The 21,806-nt window shown below is 39.2% G+C and overlaps 1 protein-coding gene across 1 annotated transcript in view; it reads left to right on the forward strand.

Moving 5' to 3' along the window:
* Positions 1-11,859, forward strand: part of pdlim4 (PDZ and LIM domain 4) — a 48,242-nt gene extending 36,383 nt beyond the window's left edge. The window contains exons 6-7 of the mRNA XM_080866368.1: positions 6,142-6,280; positions 9,523-11,859. Of these exons, the coding sequence (XP_080722494.1) occupies positions 6,142-6,280; positions 9,523-9,727 (344 nt within the window). The 3' untranslated portion in view covers positions 9,728-11,859. The remainder of the gene's footprint in view (positions 1-6,141; positions 6,281-9,522) is intronic.
* Positions 11,860-21,806: the final 9,947 nt, after the last annotated feature.

Below are 21,806 nucleotides of genomic sequence, written 5' to 3' on the forward strand. Positions count from 1 at the left end.
GAAACCAAACAAACAACACTATATTTATACTTTACAACAATGATAATATCAGCTGTCAGAATAATTGTCGGTGCCACATACCAAACAGGTATAATGCACAAAGTATCTGCACATCTGCACAAATATAAATGTAAACGGTGGAAATTTCTGAGTAACTATTTCCTCTAATGCAGATGAGTCTTGTGATTCCAGTTAAAGGGACTTCTTGCACAGGCATTCGTTCACTGACTGTTATGAACTCCTCTGTCTAAGTAGCATAGTTTTCCTTTTATAGAAATACACAGACAGCAAGGTTAGGGGACAGATAGGAAGACATGGGGAGGAAAGCGAGATAGAAAGTAAAAAAAACAAAACAAACACAAGACAAAGGAAGCAGGAGAAAGATTAAGTGTTTTAAATAGCTTGCATGCAGATTGGCAGGGGGAGTTTTTGTAGGGCAATTTACTGCAAAAACAACTTTACAAAGGACAATAAAGTGAGAAATATGGTTTTCCTGTCTGCCTTCTGACCGCCTGGAATTCCAGCTTTTAAGAAGGGAGTCATATGATGCTGACAGCAGCAGGGAAAAGCTAATCCCTGGAACTAAAACCTTCTCTTCACGTTCCATGTTTACTGTTAACGCAGCGCAAGCCCGTTGGTATGTTCAAACACAAATAGCATGGGCCTCAGAGAAAATGATCTGTCACCAGTGACTAAAGATTTTCTAAACCTCAGATACTAACATTGACACATCTTTAAAAAAAAAAAAAGTCCTTTAACCCTAATTGCATGTAAAACAAACCAAAAAAACCCCCAAAAAACACGATATAAACTTCTCCACTGCTATAAAAAGGCTCTAATGAGTAAGTACGTAATCTTTGTAATGCTAATTCTTACTCAAATATCCGTCCCCCATCCAAAGAGGGTATACAAACTGACAATACATATACTACATACTGACTATACTTACTATTACATCAGCTTTTGATATACGCCAGTTATCCAAGATTTGGGAAATTTATTTGTTATCACAGTTAATATATTAGTAGTAGTAGTAGTAGTGTTGTTATTGTTTTTGTTATAGTAAATATATATGTACATAAATAAATAATTGTATTTTTTCAGGATCTACAAATCAAAACAGAAATTAAAATGGCAATGAAACGTTAAAATAAAAGAACAAACAATTCTCTGCTAATCAGATGTGCTGGGTTGTAGAGAGTTATTGCTTGAGGTAAGTATGGAGTATTATTTAATTATGTTAATATTTTTATTCAACAAACTGAAAAAAATCTGTATGGATATAGATTTCAATTCATTTGTACCATGAAAATGTCTTCTGTTTGGGTTTTTTTGGCGGTTTTTTTTGTGTTTTTCATCAAATGTAACTCCATGTTTACTACACAAGATTACATAACTCACAACTGCTGCCTTTAATGTGCAGGGTAAATGATGTTGAGGGCCGTGTTCTAACCAAAACAGGATCATTTCCACCTAAGTAGTTTTTGGTGCCTGAATTTATACAGGAAGTGTAATCAAATAAGAATGAAAAAGTAAACTAATGAGCAAAACACAAAACTCCTGAATGAGACACAAACCTCTTTTAGCTGGCGTGCAAACTTGTGACTTATTCATTTGCCAATCCTCCAACTTCCAAATGTGGACGTTTTTAATCTTTAAAAGAAGATTATCTCACCTTAATGCCAGGGCTAGCACAAAAGGGCACCAAATCCGAAGTAAAACTTATCAGGACAGCAGTATGCACTGCATATTTACTACAAATAAAACACAAAATAGTTTTTAAAAAAATCAAGTCTCTGAACTGGCATTATATAATGTTTAAGAGTTTTAGATAATTTAGAGTAGCATGATTTAAAGGTTTTCTTTCCCTGTAGAATACTCCGTTGTCTGGTTATTACTTCTCAGGATCAGCCTTTGATGTGAGAGCTGACAGGATAATTAACAGCACAGGGAACAATGTAAACTTCTTCTGTGGGGAGACCTGGATCAGAGCCAAACCAGACTGTTTTCATAATTTGTCACTTCTTATAGCAGTTAAAGCAATAAGATGCTAACAACAGATGAAAGAGGTTGGATGAAAATGCAGATTTTAGGACTGATGGATTAAAGAGATTAAAGGGACCTCTTTTGTCTGCTCTCATCTGCCTTTCAGCTTGAGTGACTGACAGGTTGATTGACAGACTAAATCCTCGATGAAACAGAGACTCTAAGTTTCATCAAGCTATCTGTGCCTTTGTTGATTCAAAAGCTACCTGTGTCTTTGTTTCTATTCTGTGTTAGAGAATTAAATCCTTCTCCAGATGCTGCTTGTTTCCATTTCTTTTTTTTATTGTGAAACAAGTAAAAAAAAAATACTGCATTTGAATGAATGTCTTAAATTGCTGGAGGTGGTTCCTTTTTGGAGGCTAAAGCCAGTGTAGAGGTCGTGTTGACTTTTAAGGGCTTTTAAAGTTAAAGCAAACAAAAGTGTCAGTTTACCAAGAATTCCACAGAGTCTTCCATGGTTTGGTTGCAATGTGGATGGAGCGGTGGTGTGACTGTTAAATAGGAAAGTTGGGGTGTTTTAGGAAGTACTGCAACAACATTACACTTGAGTACATATCCTGTTTTCCACAAGAGGACATTGTTTTAGCAGCAAGGACACATACAAACACAAAGATGTGAAATGTGAAAAGGTAAAAGCAAGGAAAACAGCAACATGAAGAATTAAAGATAAGAACACTCAAATACTAAGCTGTGCCACAAACCAAAATTCAATCTGCACTGTTGCAGATTGAATTTTATAATTTTCACCTTTACTGCTGATCGTTTGAGGCAAATTTTGAAGGAACACAGACCGGGGAGTGTTTTGTTTCTTTAACAGTTGGAAAAAGAAATAAACACAGTGCCAGTGACCCCTGAAAAATACTCCAGACTCAAATGTTGTTTGTTTAAAGAAATTTCCAAGATGGGTTCAGGCTGTGTCCTTTCTCAGAAAAGACCTCTAAAGAGCACATCAATCAGCAGGACTGTTTTACTTTCAAAGTATAACATTCATCACATTTCTGATTGCCTCTTGGGTTACACCACTAATACTTTTACTTAACATGTGGGATATTTAAAGGATCTCTCCAAAATGACCACAACTGAAAAGGGTAAAATGATGAAAATAAGCTTAACACTGTTTGGGGTCCCAATTAACCAGGCAATGTCAAAAAAGAGGGGTTGGGGGAGGGGGGGGGGGGGGTGAAAGAGAAGCAAAATGCATCTAAAAAAGAGGGTTTCTAGGTGTCTAACATGTGATTCTAGCAGTGTGAAGCGATTTCACGGTGATGTGACATGAAAAAAGACGTAATTGATATTTGGTGTTAACAGCCCGTTGTAATTTGTTATGCTTCTGTCAGTTGGCTTACATTTAATTATACTTTTTTTTTTTTTCATCTGCATGTGTGGCCCCATATTAAAAACAGCAAATCTTTCTAAAACATTTCATCAGATCTTTCTCGTCATATTTTTCTTGGCATTATTTTTGACAGATTATTTTTGATAGAATCCTTCCTTTTAAACATCTTGGATGGAACCAAACTAACACAACACATGTTTCAGGAACAAATCAAGATGTCCTTGAAGAGTTGTAGAAACAGTACCTCTCAGTAGCTGTCGAAAACGACACTGATTCCCACTGCCTTAAATTCTGTGAAGCTTCGCACTCTGCGTTTGACATGTTTTACAGTGCGTCTGCTTGACATTAGTCACAGATTATAGTGTGAATGTTACATGGGGTGAGATATGTGCTGCAAATGGACAACTTGTCACTGTCGATCAAACGATACATTCGTGTGTTTGGCAGCAAAATATAGCAGGCCTGTGTGGAATGGCTTTTTTTTTTATTTATTTATTTTTTTTAGGTAAAGCAAGAGCTGAAAAGCCCCCTTTTGCACTTATTTATGACTGTGGTACAAAAAATGCATTAGCTTTCCCGCTTGTTAGAAAGTCATGGTTCCATTAGAGTGCCTTAATGGGCAACTGAGGCATTCATCCCAGAAATAACATGGTCTGATAATATCATCTCTTAAACACACTATGGAGCAGTCAGAGGCTAACTGACACTGAGGGACAGAAATCACTTTGAGGAAGGTGCCAGATGTACGGTAATTACACTGTGGTTACTGGTAGTCATAGGTGGCCTGTTTGGCTGAACGGCCTCTGCTGGCACATCATCAGCAAAGGGAAGTCATGTAGTGGCTGTGCTCTACTGATTTACTCGGCTGCGCTTGGATGCATTGTACTGGCTCCAGATACCCACTATAAAATATCCCCTTTAATGCGTTCCAGTCAGGCATGACTAAATACCTGATTGTCTTAGAATTCACTTCTAATAAGAAATGACAACCATGGGAAGGTAGTAACACGCATCTACCACAGTACCACCATTTAAACAACCTAAAATCTGTTTTAAAAAATCATAACATAAATTAGCATTAAGCTTTATCTTGAAAGAAGACAATTCAAAGCATGCATCCATGGAAGATTTCTGAATCTCAGTATTTTTTAATATCAATACCAATTATGCCAGAGCTGCCCTAAATGACTGTATTGTTGATTAACAAAAAATATTTTATTATGTTTCTTTACTTATTCACCAGCGTGCAAATGCTCTTTGATCAAAATAATATATTTTTTTTTAATGCTAAAATATAATTATTGTGATTGTCCATGATTCTTAAAATTCACTGTTTTACAGTATTTACTTGCACTCCTGAACAGGAAAAGTAGTTTTAGTAGTTAAAAATGTTGTTCTTAAATAACTTTTTTTTGTATAAAAAGACAAATTCAGTTTGTTACTTGCATAATAAATAACAGTAATTTTAAACAATTTTTAACAGTATTTTTAGAAAGATTTGCAGGTTTTGTTTTTTCTGTAACAGATGGTTTGATAAATTTGTTAAGCCGTTTGTAAGCAGTATGATGAATCTCTTTACAAACCATTTTGCGTCTTTCACATGCGTCGTGTGATTGTAGCATATCGATGTGATGTGATGAGGTTCCATGAGGTACTTTCCTTGCTTGGTGTCGAGCCAGGCTGACTGATGCATTCCTCCCAGGAAAGGCACTACAGAATGTGACACTTGAATAGGGATCACGGGAAGGTGCCAGAGACACAGAAGAGGCACACAAAATGGAAAGAAAAGAAGGAATTCTGTGAATGTGATTTAAGGAGAACAGACAAGCAGAGCCCATATTAGGAAAAAAAAAACCATAGAAAAACTGGCAAATGTTCCTATCAGTATGTCTTGTAGGATTACTGTGTACATCGGTACTACAGTTTTTGCAGTTTCAATAGAACGAGGCTGAAGAAGAGCAAGAATGTTACTGTTATTTTTTAATTAAAGCTTTACCATGACTTGTCCCCTGGTTCCTGCAACCATGAACCAGGAGTTCAGGGCAGTTGCTGGGTCTTTGCTGTTTGGTTAATGCAGTGAATGTTGTTCATTTCAGTGTTAAAGTGTAATAATATTAGTTGGATGTTTTGCTTGAAGTCCTCACTTGCATGTACTTGGACAAACCAGCAGAAACATCTTCATATCCAACAGACACTATGTGTATTTCATATGTGTTGCTAATAATATAATAACACAACCATTGATTAGTAACAGTGTGCTTGTTGTGCTAACAGCTGAGAAAAAGAAACCATCTCAGTCACACTTCTTCCAAGTGTATCTCACAAAGGCGCTTGAGAGTCACACAAAGTGAAAAATGGTTGAGTGGTGAACAGAAACTACAGACAACTCATGTAGCATTCCCTTTCAGGAACCTATGTGACTTTTCACCTTCATTTAACAGAGTAGCGCTAACTTAACTTTAATTGAGAGAAATATGGAGACATACAGTCTGAAGAGATAAAAAAGATGGCAACTGGACTTTCTTAAACTTTAACTTAAAGAAGTTCAATCGCTTTCTTTTTCAAGCTCCCAAAACTACCATGACCTGAATGAGTGAGAACCTACAAACACATGGAGACATATATAAAATACGCTTACCAGAGGGATACAGAGGAAGTGTTGTGATATCTCAGTGTCTAGAATCCCTGGAGCATGATGTACTTGCCTTTTTTTTTTTTTTTTTCAAGTATGTCTCTTAACGACATATCGTTTTTCATAGGTGTGTCACCAACGGAGAGAATGAGAAACTTAAAGTCTCCCGTCAGATCTCCAATCCCCAAGTTGGGAAGCCCCATCCCCAGCCCTATGTCTGGTCTTCAGAAACTACCCCAGTGCACACGGTGCTGTAACGGTATTGTGTAAGTATTGTGCAAATTCTGACTTGTATATCCTAAGATGACAATAATATGTAAATAATGGGGTCATATTGGCGAGGGACTCTTTGGGCTGTGTGTAATATAAAAACATGTGCATAAAATATAAAAAAATGTACTTTTACATTTCAAGAAGCCATAAAAGTGATTAACTTGAAAATTTGCTGCGGTACAGTACAGACAAATAAACATGACATTGGAGATATAATCGATTTTCTGTTGAAATGCTTGTGAGGGTCAGCAGGAAGTTATACATCTCCCACTTATTTTATCATTCTGTCTGCTGCCATAAAGTTTAAGAGTATGCGAGGTGAGTCAAGGTTCTTCCCCCGATTTTGAAAACAAAGAAGTGATCTTTCACTGGTCGACATGCACAGACAGGCCTTTCAATAAGTCCTCAGAAAGCTCTGCTCACATTTATCATTTTAATGATTAAACCAAGCCATCCTCCACACCCTTTCCCATGCACACATTCTTCATACACGTATTGTGAATTGAACACACCTTTTGACAAACTAACCACATACACCGGTAATCCCCTCTCTAAAAAAGCAGCGGAGGTTAAAGAAATGTTAAAAAAATGATGTCATAAGCTTATTTTCAGTGTTAACAAGAGAACATTGTGGAAGCTTGTGCAGTATAATACGGCTGCTGTGACCTAAAGGCTTTTTACAGTCTTTAAAGATGTATTGAACACTGTGTCAGGAGTTTATCCTGCGAGTCATGCGGCCACTTTGGAAAAGCAAAGCACCAAGTTTATGATTTAATGGTTGTTGGCCCCAATCTCAAGGCCAGACAGGAAAATCTAATTGGAAACTATGAATGAACAACGTCCCTAACACTCTTGTCACCGTGCAGCTGACCAAAGTTCTTCTAAATTCACTGGTGCCAGTAAGTAGCCATGCAGCGGAATAAATGTGTACTGTTTAACAGCGTGTAACCTTTCTGCCACCTGAAGCTGACACACGACATGTGATGAGCTGTATTCAAATGCTTGCATAGGTACAGTGGCTATAAAGTATAATTCCTGATTTGCATAGATAATGCAACATTTGATGAACAACTGTGAGTCATTCATTTTTGCTTAACGTCTACTGTGATGAGGACATCTTTTTTTAAACTGGCCTTCAAAAAGTCAGACAGCCTTTAAAGGAAAACTGCATTTTGCAATTTGCTTATCTGTCCAGTTTCCGATCACGTTTTTATGTATTCATATCTTCCTCTATTGCTAAAAAGGTGAAATATAAGCCTTGAACACAGTGTGCACTCTTATTTATCACATTAATAAATGTTAAAGAGCAGGCCTCTGCCTCAATTTTATCCCACAACTTAGACATTCACATTATTCACACTCTCATTACACATACATATAGGATCTTGGGGGTGGGCACAATCACGGAGTCCAAATCACCATCAGGGTGTATACCTCACCCCTGACGTCGTTGCCCACCTCTCAATTTTAAATACACTTAGTCATTGAGGGTTAGCAGGAGGGACCATGCGCTTACCTGCTGCTCCTTGGCAGGTAGCTCCATGCCCTCCTGGGTTTTAATTGCACCTTAGAACACATATGCATCAACACTACAATGAGCGGGTGGAGGGAGGTTTGGAGTCTTCTCCCACCCCCATTCTCTGCGGCCTGCTGGAGCGGGAGGGCTAGTAGGAGGAGTTGGCCGTCCGACTGCGGTCTGGGGTGTGGGGCCTCCCTGCTGCTGCGGAGTCGGGGTGGTCTGCCTCTCCCCACCGCAGGGAAAAGGGTAACACCACCTGGGTCTGGGTGCAATTCCCCCCTCCAGGGGCAAGGGTACCTAGACCCGGTTTGTAGAGTACGCTTGGGGAGTGTGATCGTGTGTACAGCGTCTCTTTATGTCTGTCTCCACGTTGGTTGAGTGTGGAGTGAGTGCATATGAGAGCATGAGGGTGGGAATGGATGTTTGTGTCTGTGTGTGCCTGTATGTCTGTGTCTATATGTCAGGTTGGGTATCAGACGCCACCTCTCTGGGGACACCTCAGGCCCTCCAAGGTTTGGAGGCCTATCTCCACCCACCACCACTTCCCCTGCCGGTGGCGGACTCCCTCAGGTGTCGGTGTGTTGGTGGTTCTTTGTGTCTGGGGGTGGGCGTCCGGGTGCACACCGGCTCACTCCTTGGCGGCCGCTTGTCGGGGCCTCGGGCCTGGGGCTCGCTCGGGCCCCTTTGGAGGTGGGGTGCCCCCGGCCTCTCGGCCTAGGGCTCGGTCACTCAGGCGCAGCTGGGGGCCGGCGGAGCTCACGGGCGCGTCACTGCAACTCCCCCTGACTTCTGCTCCGCGGCTGCTGGGCGAGCCCTCATCTGGGACTCTCCTCAGCTCTTACTGGGACAGTGGCGCGGCTGCCCCTCTGTTGGTCTTCCATGGTCTCTTGTGTTCTGGGGGCCTCTGGATGTCTGGAGTTTTGATCTCCTCCATACCCGCTTCACACCCTGGAGGACGGGGCTGTGGCCCCCCCCACACTCCCTAGCAGATCATTACATGGAGAAACCTTTGGAATGCAAGCATGCTGATCCACACAGGTATGCACACATGGGTATTCACAGACGCGGACTAAAGCTTTCTTGGCTGCTGCCTCAAAGCACACTGTGCGCTGTCTATCTTGCGTGCTGCACAATATCGTTTATTACTTAGTAAATACTGATATCTATGACTAGCTAGTTTATTGTGATGGTGCTTTGTTTTCTCTATTATTATGTTGCTCTTTGTTGTTTGCTGTCTCCTCTGTTTGTTTTTGTTTGTTTGTTTTTTTGTTTTGTTTTTTTTCTCCATACAGGTGACCCAGGAGTTTTGTTTTTTTTTTTTCTCTCTCTTCCCCCCCCTTCTCACCGTCTCTTCTCCCCTTTGGTTTTCTTTCTTTCTCTCCCCCTCTCTCTCTCATTCATTCCCCCTGTCCTATTTATTTAAAAAAAAAAAAAAAAAAAAAATGACAAAGGATGAACTGAAGCTCTGCCATCACGTAATGTCGCATACTGCTGTTTCTGATGTCATTTAAAAAAAAAAAAAAATTAAAAAAAATAAAGAGCAGGACTGAATAACAGGCTTAACCAAACTACGTAATCAGTGTTTATCATGATCCAGTAGAAGCTGCAGTAATATTTGCAGTAATTCACTTCTGCAGCTGCAGGATTTTATAACTTGTTACATTTATTTACAGTATAGTAAACTCTTTTTTTGTCCTCTTTTGTCTCTACATGTAGTGGCACCATCGTGAAGGCCCGGGACAAGCTCTACCATCCTGACTGCTTCATTTGCGACGACTGCGGCATCAACCTAAAGCAGAGAGGCTACTTCTTTATCGAAGACAATCTGTACTGCGAGACCCACGCAAAGGCCCGCGTCCAGCCTCCCGAGGGCTACGATGTTGTTGCTGTGTACCCCAACTCCAAGGTGGAGCTGGTCTGAGATAAAAGAGGGGGGGCTATACTGTAATACAACTGGTAACCAAAATATTGTAGAATGCGGCTACTGAGTTTACTCGCCTAAACTAATCAGGGTCTGTCAAGCAGGAATGCTTATCTTGGGTCAGTTTTGACTTTAGGAGAGTGAAATTTGCAGTTGAGTGATCCCAGATCAGTGCTTCCACACTGACAGACTTGATGAATGCTTTTTATATTGAGCATATCGAAATCTGTTGACAGAATACAGCTTTGGTAAGATAAGCATCGCAAATCTCCAGACTATTAAAAGGTTAGCGTTGTATGTTATAGTATTTAAACTGGCAGCCCTAAGCTCGAAACACATGGCAAAACTCATAAGAAAACAGATATGACTACTCTTGCTTTTTTACTGATCAGGTTATTACAAACGTAATCTCCCACTTAAGCCTTACACTAACTTTAAGACACCATGTGCATTATCACAAAATATTTTTGAGCTGATTTGCTGGGATGTGATGTGATGAGCTGTGCCGAGGATGTGGTTATTAGCTTTGAGGACTAATTTTCACAGTTCTCTTCTCACCACATAATATTCCAAGTCCTGTAAGGTATTCTGATATATTGTTCAAGTCCTGGTTATGGGTTAAAAGGCTTTTTTTTCTCCTTCGCTATAATTCAATAATATACTTATTTTTGGATGGATTTTAGCATTTCTAACTCACATTTATGCAATTTACCTTTTCTGTTGCAAAACCGGGGAACATTTCTGTTTAGTTTCCACGTTTTTCTTCTGCTCACTTGTCAGTTATGCAAACAAAATAAGCAATAGTTCACTTGAAGCATATCTCTAACAATGTCTGGAATGTGTCAGTATGTTTTGGTGACTGGGTTTGCTGAACCTCTGCTTGTAATAAATGCCTCCGTTTGCAGCTATGCAAGCACCACCTTCTGAAAGGTAAACAAATCCCTGCTGGAAACATCCTGAAAACTCTGTGAGAAACTCTAGAACTTGTTGGGAGTCAACTTCAAAAAATGATTCCCCCCAGATGTGAAGAAATGCGACTTAAATGCTAAAGTAAATTAGTTGAATGCAGTGCATCCATTTGGACATTTTAAGCGGGTGTGATGCACATCTGCAAATACAGTGTAGGTAGGTGGTGCTTCTGGCTTATGCACCTGACTACGAGAGGAATTTCACTTCTCACACTGAAGAATTCCTGTTCACAAGAGCACAGAGTTCACTGGGCGCTGAGCCTTCAGGTTGACATCAGAATTCTCTCCACCTCTCATGACAGCTTTTAAAAACGATTGTGTGCATTTGAGACTGGAGACATAGCCACAGAAATCTGTTAGGACCGTGTAAACTGGGACTTCACAACCTACAACATGTGGGAACAATACTCACTTTATTTCTTTCTTCATTTTTTTTGTGACCCCACTATATACTGTAAATTCACACAGTTACTTTTTGGAAGAGAGCAAAAGACAGAAGTTCCCGCAGTGGCTTCAGATTTCTACAGCCAAGCCCTTAAGGCTAATGAAATATATTTCTACGTTTCCTCAGAGGGAAGGGGGGGAAATAAATTTAGGGACTGAGGTAGGGTGAGAAAGAGAAATGAGGGGACGACATGTATTTTGTTTTCTTGACAGAAAAACTTTCTGTAAGAAACGTGTAGCAATCAGTCTTAGCTTATTGTGAAATAATGTAATGTGTGGTGGAGTCAACGTGGTGCAGAGGAGCGATGATGTCCTTAATTTTAGAAATATTGCTAACAAAAATACTTCTGTAATTTGAAATGGGAATAAATTTTTGCATCGCTGATTTCCATTCTGTTTTCCAGATAGTAGCAGTGATGTTTAGCTGCTGGTATCTACCCAAGCTAGTTACGTGTAAATTATGAGAAAAATATATTGCTACCACATTGTGTCTTTGGTATTGTACATATTTGTTTCATTGTGATTGCTTTAACACACAGTATAGATCATGTCACTTGCGTGCCTTCGCAAACCCTGTGTCTAGTCTTTAAATAATTTCTGAGACACGAATCCTCTCCTTGTATTTAACTTATTGTTCTACCAACACATGTTTTTGTTCTGGATCTTCTTATTTGCTCTTTTTTTTTTTTCTAGGTTCTAAATAAAATGAAAAGTGCTTTATGATGGCATGATCTTTCACATTCTTTCCTGGGCTTAACTGCTGGATTTTACCACAAAAATGTACAAAAACACAAGAGACTCAATTTGTCTTAATTTTACACCCTAGCTCTGGCATGGTCCTTTCTTCATATTGCATGTTAGACCACAAGACTGCAATATGTGTGCTTTCTAACCAAGACCACATTACAAAACCCTTAAATGGAATAAAAAGAAGAAGAAAGTCTTGATTTAGAAAGGCACTTTTACTTTTGTGTGATTTTTCTGAGAAATTTGGTAAGAGAAGCAACTTCTTAATATAATTTCAAATGGATATTTTGCAAGGATGAACTACACTTGCTGACTGGACACACCTAAGAGGATATTTCCTGTGGTTATATGCCTAGTTCGTTGCTTTAGTAAGCCTCCATCATTGACACCTAATATGAATAGCATTGGTCATTTCATTACAGTGCTGATACTGCAGAGAAACTTTGGCTGTTAGCATTCATGTGGAAAATACTTTCTCAAAACCCTCCTAAATCCCCAACAGGTGCCTGACTGTGTCCTGTGTCCATAGCTCAGTGGTCAATTTTGGTGTCATAAGGGAGACCTACAGAATGTAAGGCAGGTGGTTCTAATGTTGCGGCTGATCAGTGTACTTAAAGCACAAGCATGTAGCTAAACAGATTAATGAAGCCCCTTTATATGTATACATAATGGCTCCCAGGGTGCCTCAAGCAGCTGAAGACAGACAGTGATGAGGAACGGGAAGCAGAACTATCATGGAAGACCAACCCCTCATGGGGTATACCATAAACAAATAGGGGAAGTGATGGACATCAAGAGATCCTATCCCTGGGTAGAAAAAGGGCAGTAGAGCGGATCTGAACATGTCACAAAAACAGACCTTAACCAGCATATCCATACAGGCAGAGATCTACCACAGCCAGCAGGACCCCAGTTGCAGACTGTGCAAAAGTGCCCAGAGAATGTCAACACATAGCAGGATGTAGGATGAAAGTTGGGACGGCGTACACTTTAAAGCACAACCAAGTGGGACAGGAACATTTGTGCCACATATGGACTAAAAGTCCCCAAGTCCCAATAGGAGACATCAATAAAGGTCAGTGAGAACAACACAGTTCTAAACAGACAAGCTGATGATGGCCAACAAACCAGACACTGGTGGTTGACAAAGAGCAGAAGATCACAGTTGGGATAGCTGTGGCAATACCATTAGACAGCAATGTGAGAAAATAGTCCCAGGGCTGAAGGAACAGCTGGAGCAGATCTGGAAGTCCAAAGTGGTCCCAGTGGTAGGAACATTAGGAACCCCCAAACAATGAGAGTGGATCCAGTAGATTCCAGGTACAACAACAGGGGTCTCCACCCAGCAGAATAAGAACAGCTAAAACCTAATATATGTGTATAATATATATATTATATATATATAATTGGTTATTAGAATTAGTTAAACTTCAGTAAGTGAAAGAGAAATCAATATTTGAAGGACAGTACGAATCTAAAAGAATGATAGAAGGTGAAGCAAAGGGCTAAGTTCACTCCTACTTCACAGCTGCTAATGCTTCAGACACCCGTAACACTCATGTTTACTTTATCCTTATCTTTTTTTATTTTACTACTATACTACAAATATACTATACAAATATATTTGTGCCACTGCAAGGGTTCAGACACAGAGAAATTTATGAAATAAAAATTAAAATGACCTCAATTTTGGTGCAGATTCCCTTCACACTAAAAAACTTCCCAGACCCACACAGTGAGGTGTAATGAAAACAGGCAGTGAGATATACAGCTGTTGCGTGCTAAGAGTTCTGCTTCAGCAATAAACATTCTTAAAGATAAACATTTCAAGTTGCTCAGAAACACAGCTTGCTTTGCTCTGCAGGCTGCAGCATCGCAAACTAAGCAACTAAGACTGTGAAAGCTGACTAAGTAATTTTATTACTTACCAGATCAGCAATCTAGCCAGTGTCGGCCAAGTTTATTGTGTTGAACTTCATGGAAAACGCTTCCACATACAGTATAGACATCTCACAATAAGTTTGTGGATAAATCAGAATAGACTCGGTGTACTTTTTTATGGTGGAACAATAAATCAGAGTTTAATGACACGCCCAATGCAATATATTTAATCCTTGGCTGCAATAGTTAGGGGCTATGTCATTCTGGAGCCCTCTGGTAGAAGTACTTGCTTGACAGCTCTTTCTGTATATATAGAGAAGCTAATCATTATGCAGGATCTACGTCATACATCAAGTTGCCAGTTTTCATTCTTTACTCGTTCTCATATAGATCCATTCTACCCTGTTGTTTTCTATACTATGTTAGAGATATCAATGAATTTCCATCACACGCTTACCTACAGATGATTAGGTTTTACATTAGGTTTCAGAAAGTTAATAATACAGTGCATCCTTTGTGTTTACAGACAACATCTGTTTGCTTTATCTTCTCTTTTATAATCTGTGCACTTCATTCCCTTTTTATTGAGCACAGTGTTCATTCCAGGTTTGTGCTCCACAAATATGACTCTGTTGCTTGTGCCAGCCATGATTTGCAGAGTCTCTCTGGACGAGTACCCAAGCTGCATTTGGCTTTAAGTGACTGCACATGCAGCAGAACAGCATTCTAGCCATTCCTTTTCACAGAGAAACTGAAGATGTTCCATAATTCAAAAACGCATACAAAGAGCACACAATAACTTAATTTATTAAAGTTTGGCTTTGGTGGAAGACTAGAGTGTGATGAAGGAGTCGGTAACTTTATGAAAACACATGCACTTTGGTGTCTAATAAAGCACTCAAAGCTTTGTTACTGAAGCTGATGCAGCGATATTAAGACACATGACTGTTTTTGCACTGCAACAGAAAGGTTTACTGTTGACCACTTTAAAACGTGAGGAGAACTTTACAGTCAGAGCTGGGACTCTGCAGCATTTCTTTTATTTTGATGTCCGACCACTTGCTGGCCACATTGCACACGTTGCGTTACTGTCTGTATAGCGCACACAATTCTTTTAGAAGAAAATCTGCTGCTCTGTGAAAAAGCAGTTTTTACACCAGTTTCTAGACTTCCATGTTTGTTTGCACAAAGTAATTACTAGTAACTTGCAAACTTCTTTGAATGTAGTTGTTTTAATTCAGACTTGGAGAAAACTGTGTGCCTCAGTATGGATAGACTTCAGGACCAATTTTGTTACTCGTGAAGGTATTTGAGGGTTTTTTTTTTTTAATAGGGTATAAAAAGAATAGAAGGATAGTAGTGATAAAAATCTTCACAAAAGCATGAAAAAGCCACACAGTTTGTGTACACCCATGGTTTGTTTGCAGAGATTCTTGTGCATGGAAGCCTCTCAATCCTCTTAATGTTTAAGTTGGCCCTGAAAAGATATTGAAGCTTGGATTACGCTTTGCTTTGATTCTCATTAAAAGGGGATTTAGAAAGAGACAGTCACTGATCTTGAGACAGCAACACCATGACCTCACTGTCACTTAGCTACTAGATGAGAAATAAGTCTGGACTTCACACTCAAGTGAGACTGAAAAGATCCTCCTGAACCAAACCTCAGGAGGATCTTTTCAGTCATACAGCTTAGCAAAATAATGTAAACTGTTTTGATAGCTCTTAGTAAAACGTGGTAGAAAGTAACCAAGTAACACATGCTTCACTTTTGAACACTTGTTTTTTTCACATGAACTCACTCAAATAAAAAAGTTTGGCATGTGTTTCATGGATGTTTCTGATTTGAAATAGATTAAATGTATCAAGTTTGGTCATTTGTGTAGCCTTTGTCAGATGTACCTTATGTGCTCTCTGACTTATAGTTACTTAAGCTAAATTGCCTAATCATATGTCACCCCGCCCTGAACTAAACTGCTTATACTGAACTGAGCTAACACTTGACATTTAAACAAAACAAGAGTGACAAATTAATTTTGCAGCAAAGAAACATAAGGTACTTGGAAATCGTGTCAACAGCATGTCATTTGTGTTTAAAGATTTGGACTAACTTGACTGGAGGGTAACAGAATCCACAGTGTACCGCAAACAGATGACATAAGGTGGCATTCGAAGACAGATCGGGAATTAGCCGATATTTGTTCATAGTGTTAAAGATATGCAGGCCATATGCTACATGTAACGAATACCCTGTGAGGTTTTTGTTTATTCTGAAGAATATAAATGGCCAGAGGAGCTGTCATGCAGTTGCCAAGAGGGCTTTGCTAGAAGATCTTTTGTTTTTCAGAAAAGTGCAAAAATATCTGCCCTGTTGAGTCTGTTTAAAAAAAAAGTGAACATAAAAAGCAAACAGATGGCTCTATGTTTTGGATACTCTCACCAAAACCTGACTCTGGATGAGGTGTATTTACGACAGATGGAGGCAGTGGATCGGTTTCCACATCAAGAGTCTTTCTTCATTAAAAGAGAGTCGGGGATTTTTTCAGATATCAGGATTGCCTAAATTTGTATTTTGTCTTCTGACTTTTGTTTATGGATGAAACTAAGCTGAAACCATCACTTGCAATCCAAAAATGTCACGTTAACGTGTGTTAAAATGAGCTGTATACATGTGAATTTAGCAATAACTGTCTTGTGATAGACTGGTATGCAATGATATTCATCAGATTCTACTTAATTTCAGACTGGTTCAAGGTGCATACAGCCTCTCACTTTATTTGTTTAATCTTTTGATCACTTGCCATGCTTGCAGTGTGATTGCATCTTTTTTTCTTATCCCTCTGAGTTAAAAAGACAAAGATGCTTTCAGGTTACATACTGGTCCATGCCATCAATGTATCAGGGATTTCATATTTCGAACGAAATGTGAGAATATGAATTTCAAAAATCAAGAAAAAAAGAAAGAATTATAAATAAAAACTATGAACAAAAGACTGCACAAAGGGGTGATTGGCAATGATATGGGTGGAAAGGGCAAGTCTGAGCAGAGATGGAAGAGAGACAAAGTAGATACACAAGTTCAGCAACTCAAAATAATACATCACGTACCTGAGAAGGTAGACTAGAAAAAAAATGGAAATCTGATGAATGGATCAAGGTGAATGTGGTAAAATGAGGTCATCCAGCCTCGCAAGAATCCTTATCTATTTAGAAAAAAAATCTTATAATAGTGTACTCTGTGCCTCATTTGACTTGGAATAAATTTGCATTCACTCTATCATCCCCCCCAAAAATGGCTTTATTTCCCAAAAGACAATTTTGGAGATATGGCTGTATTGTATCTTCATAAAAAGAAGAACTTTTAGTACAACATATGGTTACGTTTTGACTATAGGAGTCAATCAAACAATGATATTCATCCGATTTTACTTAATTTCAAAACTTTTTTTCCTTAACCAGAAACAGGAGCCTTTGGGCAATATTTCTATAAAGACTGACAAAAAAATGTTTTTTCAAAGTTAAAGGCCACACTGTGAACAGCTTATCGAAGAATTACACTGAGAAACTCCAAAACCACCCGCTCTCACACACTGAGTTTACTCCATTCCAATGCCAATGACTGGGCTTGTGTAATTATAGTTGTGCTAATATGACATAATGTTTGATAGATCCACAGATGTGCAGAGGTTTTCTGCAGACTGCCTTGATGAAACCAATGAGTTAGACCATGTCGCTAACAAACATGAGCTCATCCCCACGTTCAGACTTATGACTCAAACTTACCACAAAGTTTGATTCATGTGCATTCAAGAGTGAATATTTCATGCCGGACTTCCAGTTCACTTCAGCACATTAAATAAAGATTTGCAGTGGGAAACTCTATTAACCTACTGGGAATAATGTGTATGAGACTCACAAAAAGATACGGACAGAAATGGAACTAATTAACTTGATGAGCTTTCTCATTTGCAATATGATAAAACAAATATAAAGACATGTTTTAACCTTGTTACCTGAAGTCAGTAAGGAATCTTTTGGTGAAAGAATAAAAATCGCCAGGTTTTCCAGCTATTATTGCATTGCCAATGTGGGCCCTGCCCTGAGGAGCTGGCAGCCACCCAGGCAAAAGAATGGCATTAATATTGATTAGTTTCAGGACAAAGGTTAATGTTACCTCATCTAAATGTTATTTGGAGGTCATCCTACATAGGGAGCACAGCCCTCAAAACTTCATTTTAATGTTCTCTGGTGAAAGGTTACAATGGACACACAATGGATGCAATGTAACTGAAGGGAAAGAGGGTTCATGTGGAACTCTTCTGTAAACTAGGATATTTGTGATACTAGATGAGAAGAGTACTAAAAGATGGGTATTGTCCAGTGCACGGGTAGAGAAGCTCACAGGAAAGATACATTAAAAGACATTTGCTGTGAAAAAAAGATATAAAGATTTTATATGAATAATCCTGCAAAAAATACACAGGTGTAATAAATTGTACAGTTCCCACTTTAATGCCTACCATGAAAGTGGCACAAAGTTTTACTACAACTGCCGACCAGTTTCATCCTTGGTTATAAATGTACTGAGTGTGAATGGGAAAAGGATCTGTTGCCCAGATGCACTGAAGCGCTCTGCTGACTGATTGATGCCCTAAAGAAGAAGAACAGAAACACACAGCATATTGCTGCCTTTTCTTTTCAAGTCATATTCACTTCAAAGGTGATTTATACATCAAACACAACATTACGTTACCAGAGGGAAGATTTATGTGCAGGATTTCTTGAACTAACTCGAGTTATTGAATAAAGTGGTATCCATTAAAGTAGGCCGAGGAGCAGCACACAGAATATACTGTAGCGCTGTAGAAGCCTTTCCAAATACACCCCCATTGCTCTAAGATTGGTATTCACTGTTCACCTGCTGGTGAAGGGGTTCAGCTCTCCCCAGTTGGGCTATCAATATCTCAGGTTTCTGTCATCAGGGTCTTTGGACACATGGGCACACATGGGTGAGGTGTGGTCTGCAGCTCCACAACAGGGAAGAGATAGTGTGCTGGGGTTGGGGGCACTGCCAAGGATGCTGGCAGGACACCTGGGATCGATCAACTAATCGTGCTTTCCCTGTTTTTACTGGCCTGCTGGGACCAGAGAAGAGGTGAGAACTGAGCCAGAGGCAATATGGCTGAAAAGCTGCAAAGCACAAGTATGCTGTCATCGCCCTGAGCTTCCTAGTTTTCACCAGCTAGATAGCAAGACAAGCGAGATAAGGTATTTTTCTTTTTTGTGTTTTTGAAGAATGGCCTCTGACCTTCTATTTGACGATTGTTAAACTGAAATCATATAAAATATTGTAATAGCTAACTAACATTGTAAACTAGCTTGATACACGCTTACAGCAAGCTTGCAAAATAACACGTTCATACTCAATTAAATGTACAAATTATCATACCATTTTAAACAAAAGAAAGAGACAACAAAGCAACAACATTTTAAGGTCCATATCCGCTTAGAACAATAATACTTCGCCATTACGTTCAGCCATGTCGGAATTTTCGCTTTCTCTATTTTGCTTTTTTCAAAGTAATCAAACAATAATACAAAGCAGCCAGTAGAGGGAGCTCTCGGGCAGTTTACGAAACTGTAACTTCTAAAACAACAAGCGTGAATTATTGCTGAAAAAAATATCCACCTACACCTACCCAGCATTGTATGTGTGTGTTGTACTGGGGTCCAGCTGCTCAACCAATTCAGGTTTCCAGGGCCCAGAGTCCAACATTTTTCCAATCATTCTTCATATGTGGTACAAGTAACCTGGCTATTTAGATGTGATCATCTGCAAACAAAAAAACAAAAACACCAACAACAAAAAAAGATGTGACCATCTGCAGCAGTCAAAGAGAAAAAACAAGAGAGAGAGAGAAAATAAGCACTAATTTCAAGACCATGCTCTTTCCTAAAAGCCAACATTAGTCCTATTACCAAGAATTATACCATAATTATTATACCACCACATTTCTCATCCACAATCATCATGTCAAGCTTTGCCTCAAGTCATCTTATATAACCAAAAACAATCAACAGCTGACAACAATAATAGAAATTAAAATGCTTCAAATAGCCTCCCTCCAACAATGATGTTGTAATTTTGCAGCAGACACTAAGAAATTTGGTTTGTGATGTTATAGAATAAGAGAGCATGCTAAAACTAGACAACAAAGTATGAAAATAGCCCAATTAAACCCTGTGACCCTTAAACACAACATAACAGTGCATGGATGTGAGCGATCAGCTCAACCCAGCTCAGAAATGTAGTTAATTGTAAGCACATGCATTCCTCGTCGACAGACCCAACAAACTTGCATCAAGGACAATGTTAGATACCCAAAACACTTACGTTTAATACTTGCCTTGACAAAAATACAGATCTCCCCATCTCAATTTTTCATTTAATAAAGTACCTATAAGGTAAGTGGATCAATTTAAGTTAACTTTGCGCCCATGAATGAAGTAATGAAATTTAATGGTTGAATTGGGCTTGTATGGTGTCCCATCACACATCTGACACAGTGACTTGGTGCAGACACAGGCCAACAAGCTGCCTGCCAGCCGCTGGGCAGCCAAATGAGAGCGCTTGTTTGCTTGGCATCTCCATGGTTTCCATGGTCAGAAAGGAGGTCTTTGTGTGTATTTGTGTGTGTGTGTGAGTGAGTGAGTGAGTGAGTGAGATTGATAGTGTACAAAATGACTGAAACTGGATTTGGGGCCTATATTTATATCACGCATGTATATAAGCATGTACATGTGTTTTGTTTCTCCTGTGTGCATTTGCGAGTCTGTGCATGCACTGTGCTTGTGTGGGCTTATCCAACTGACTATTTCATCTGGCCTACTGTGCCAACGATTTGGAACATGGGTTCAAGCGCTGGTTCATTACTGTGAAATTCCAGATGACACTTTCTGGAAGGGTCTGCTTGTGCACTAAAACAGGGTTCCATTTTTGGACAGAGATTACACTGGATTTATTGTGTTCCACACTGGCATGAATGCTTACTTGACCAGTTAATTAATTTGCTATTCAGGATGGATAGTGACCACGAAAAGTTATCAAAGCTGCAAAGCTGTGCAGTGTTTCTGACAAACTTAAAGCAACCTTATTTCACTGAGTATTTCCCTAAAGCTATTTTTGTATAATTCATTTAATTCAGTTATATTTTAGATTTGAATCTTGAAGTAGCTTTAGCTGTGTGTCTCATTGTGTTTACTTACTTCATTAACTAAGGAGGCTTTGTTTGAAGATAAGAGCCTTCATTGTTTGACTGACCCTGAGAATTTGACTGAGACTAAGCAGGCCCAGCTGCTGCTTATTCCAAAAATGAATGAGTTCACATTAATTACACTGCTCAGAGACCTTGACCTTCCTTTATCCTATTCCCAGCTGAAAAGAAACCAACAGCTACTGGGTTCTAAATGGGAAATGGGAGGAGGGCTGGAAAAGGTTTGGTCTGTTTTGATTGGTGGAAAAGTTTTGGATAAAGAAGACAGATGGCATGAGGAAACCTTGCCACAGTTCATAAGGTTCAACTTGTGGTAACAGACACGCAGAAAGGATCTGATAATATCTGCTGACCGGTTTCTGCACCTTGGCCTCTGATGGTCCTTATATGGAACGGTCCAATCAGCAGACAAAGTTTGTTGCCAGGTGACCATGAAAACAAAATAATGTTCCTTTTTAATGCCCTGGAGGGAAGGTTTACTAATGCATTAGCTATTGTTTAAACAGCAGACAGAACATGTTATTAATGAACGTTTTCTCCCTGTCATAAACACACATTCAAGTCCAGTTCTTTCATTATGGCAGTCCTGGGCATATTCATGAATCATGAAGGGTTAAATGAGACTCATGTCTAATCTAATTCTAATTCTAATCTAATTCATCATATTTTAGTCTAAATGTAGTGTGATTTAGTGTTTAGTGAGTCACATTTTTAAAAATTTAAAAACTTCATCACTGGTGACCATCAGAACACTGTTCTTTTGTTTTG

Source organism: Rhamphochromis sp. 'chilingali' (assembly GCF_963969265.1).
Source record: "Rhamphochromis sp. 'chilingali' genome assembly, chromosome: 19".
Taxonomy (NCBI): domain Eukaryota; kingdom Metazoa; phylum Chordata; class Actinopteri; order Cichliformes; family Cichlidae; genus Rhamphochromis; species Rhamphochromis sp. 'chilingali'.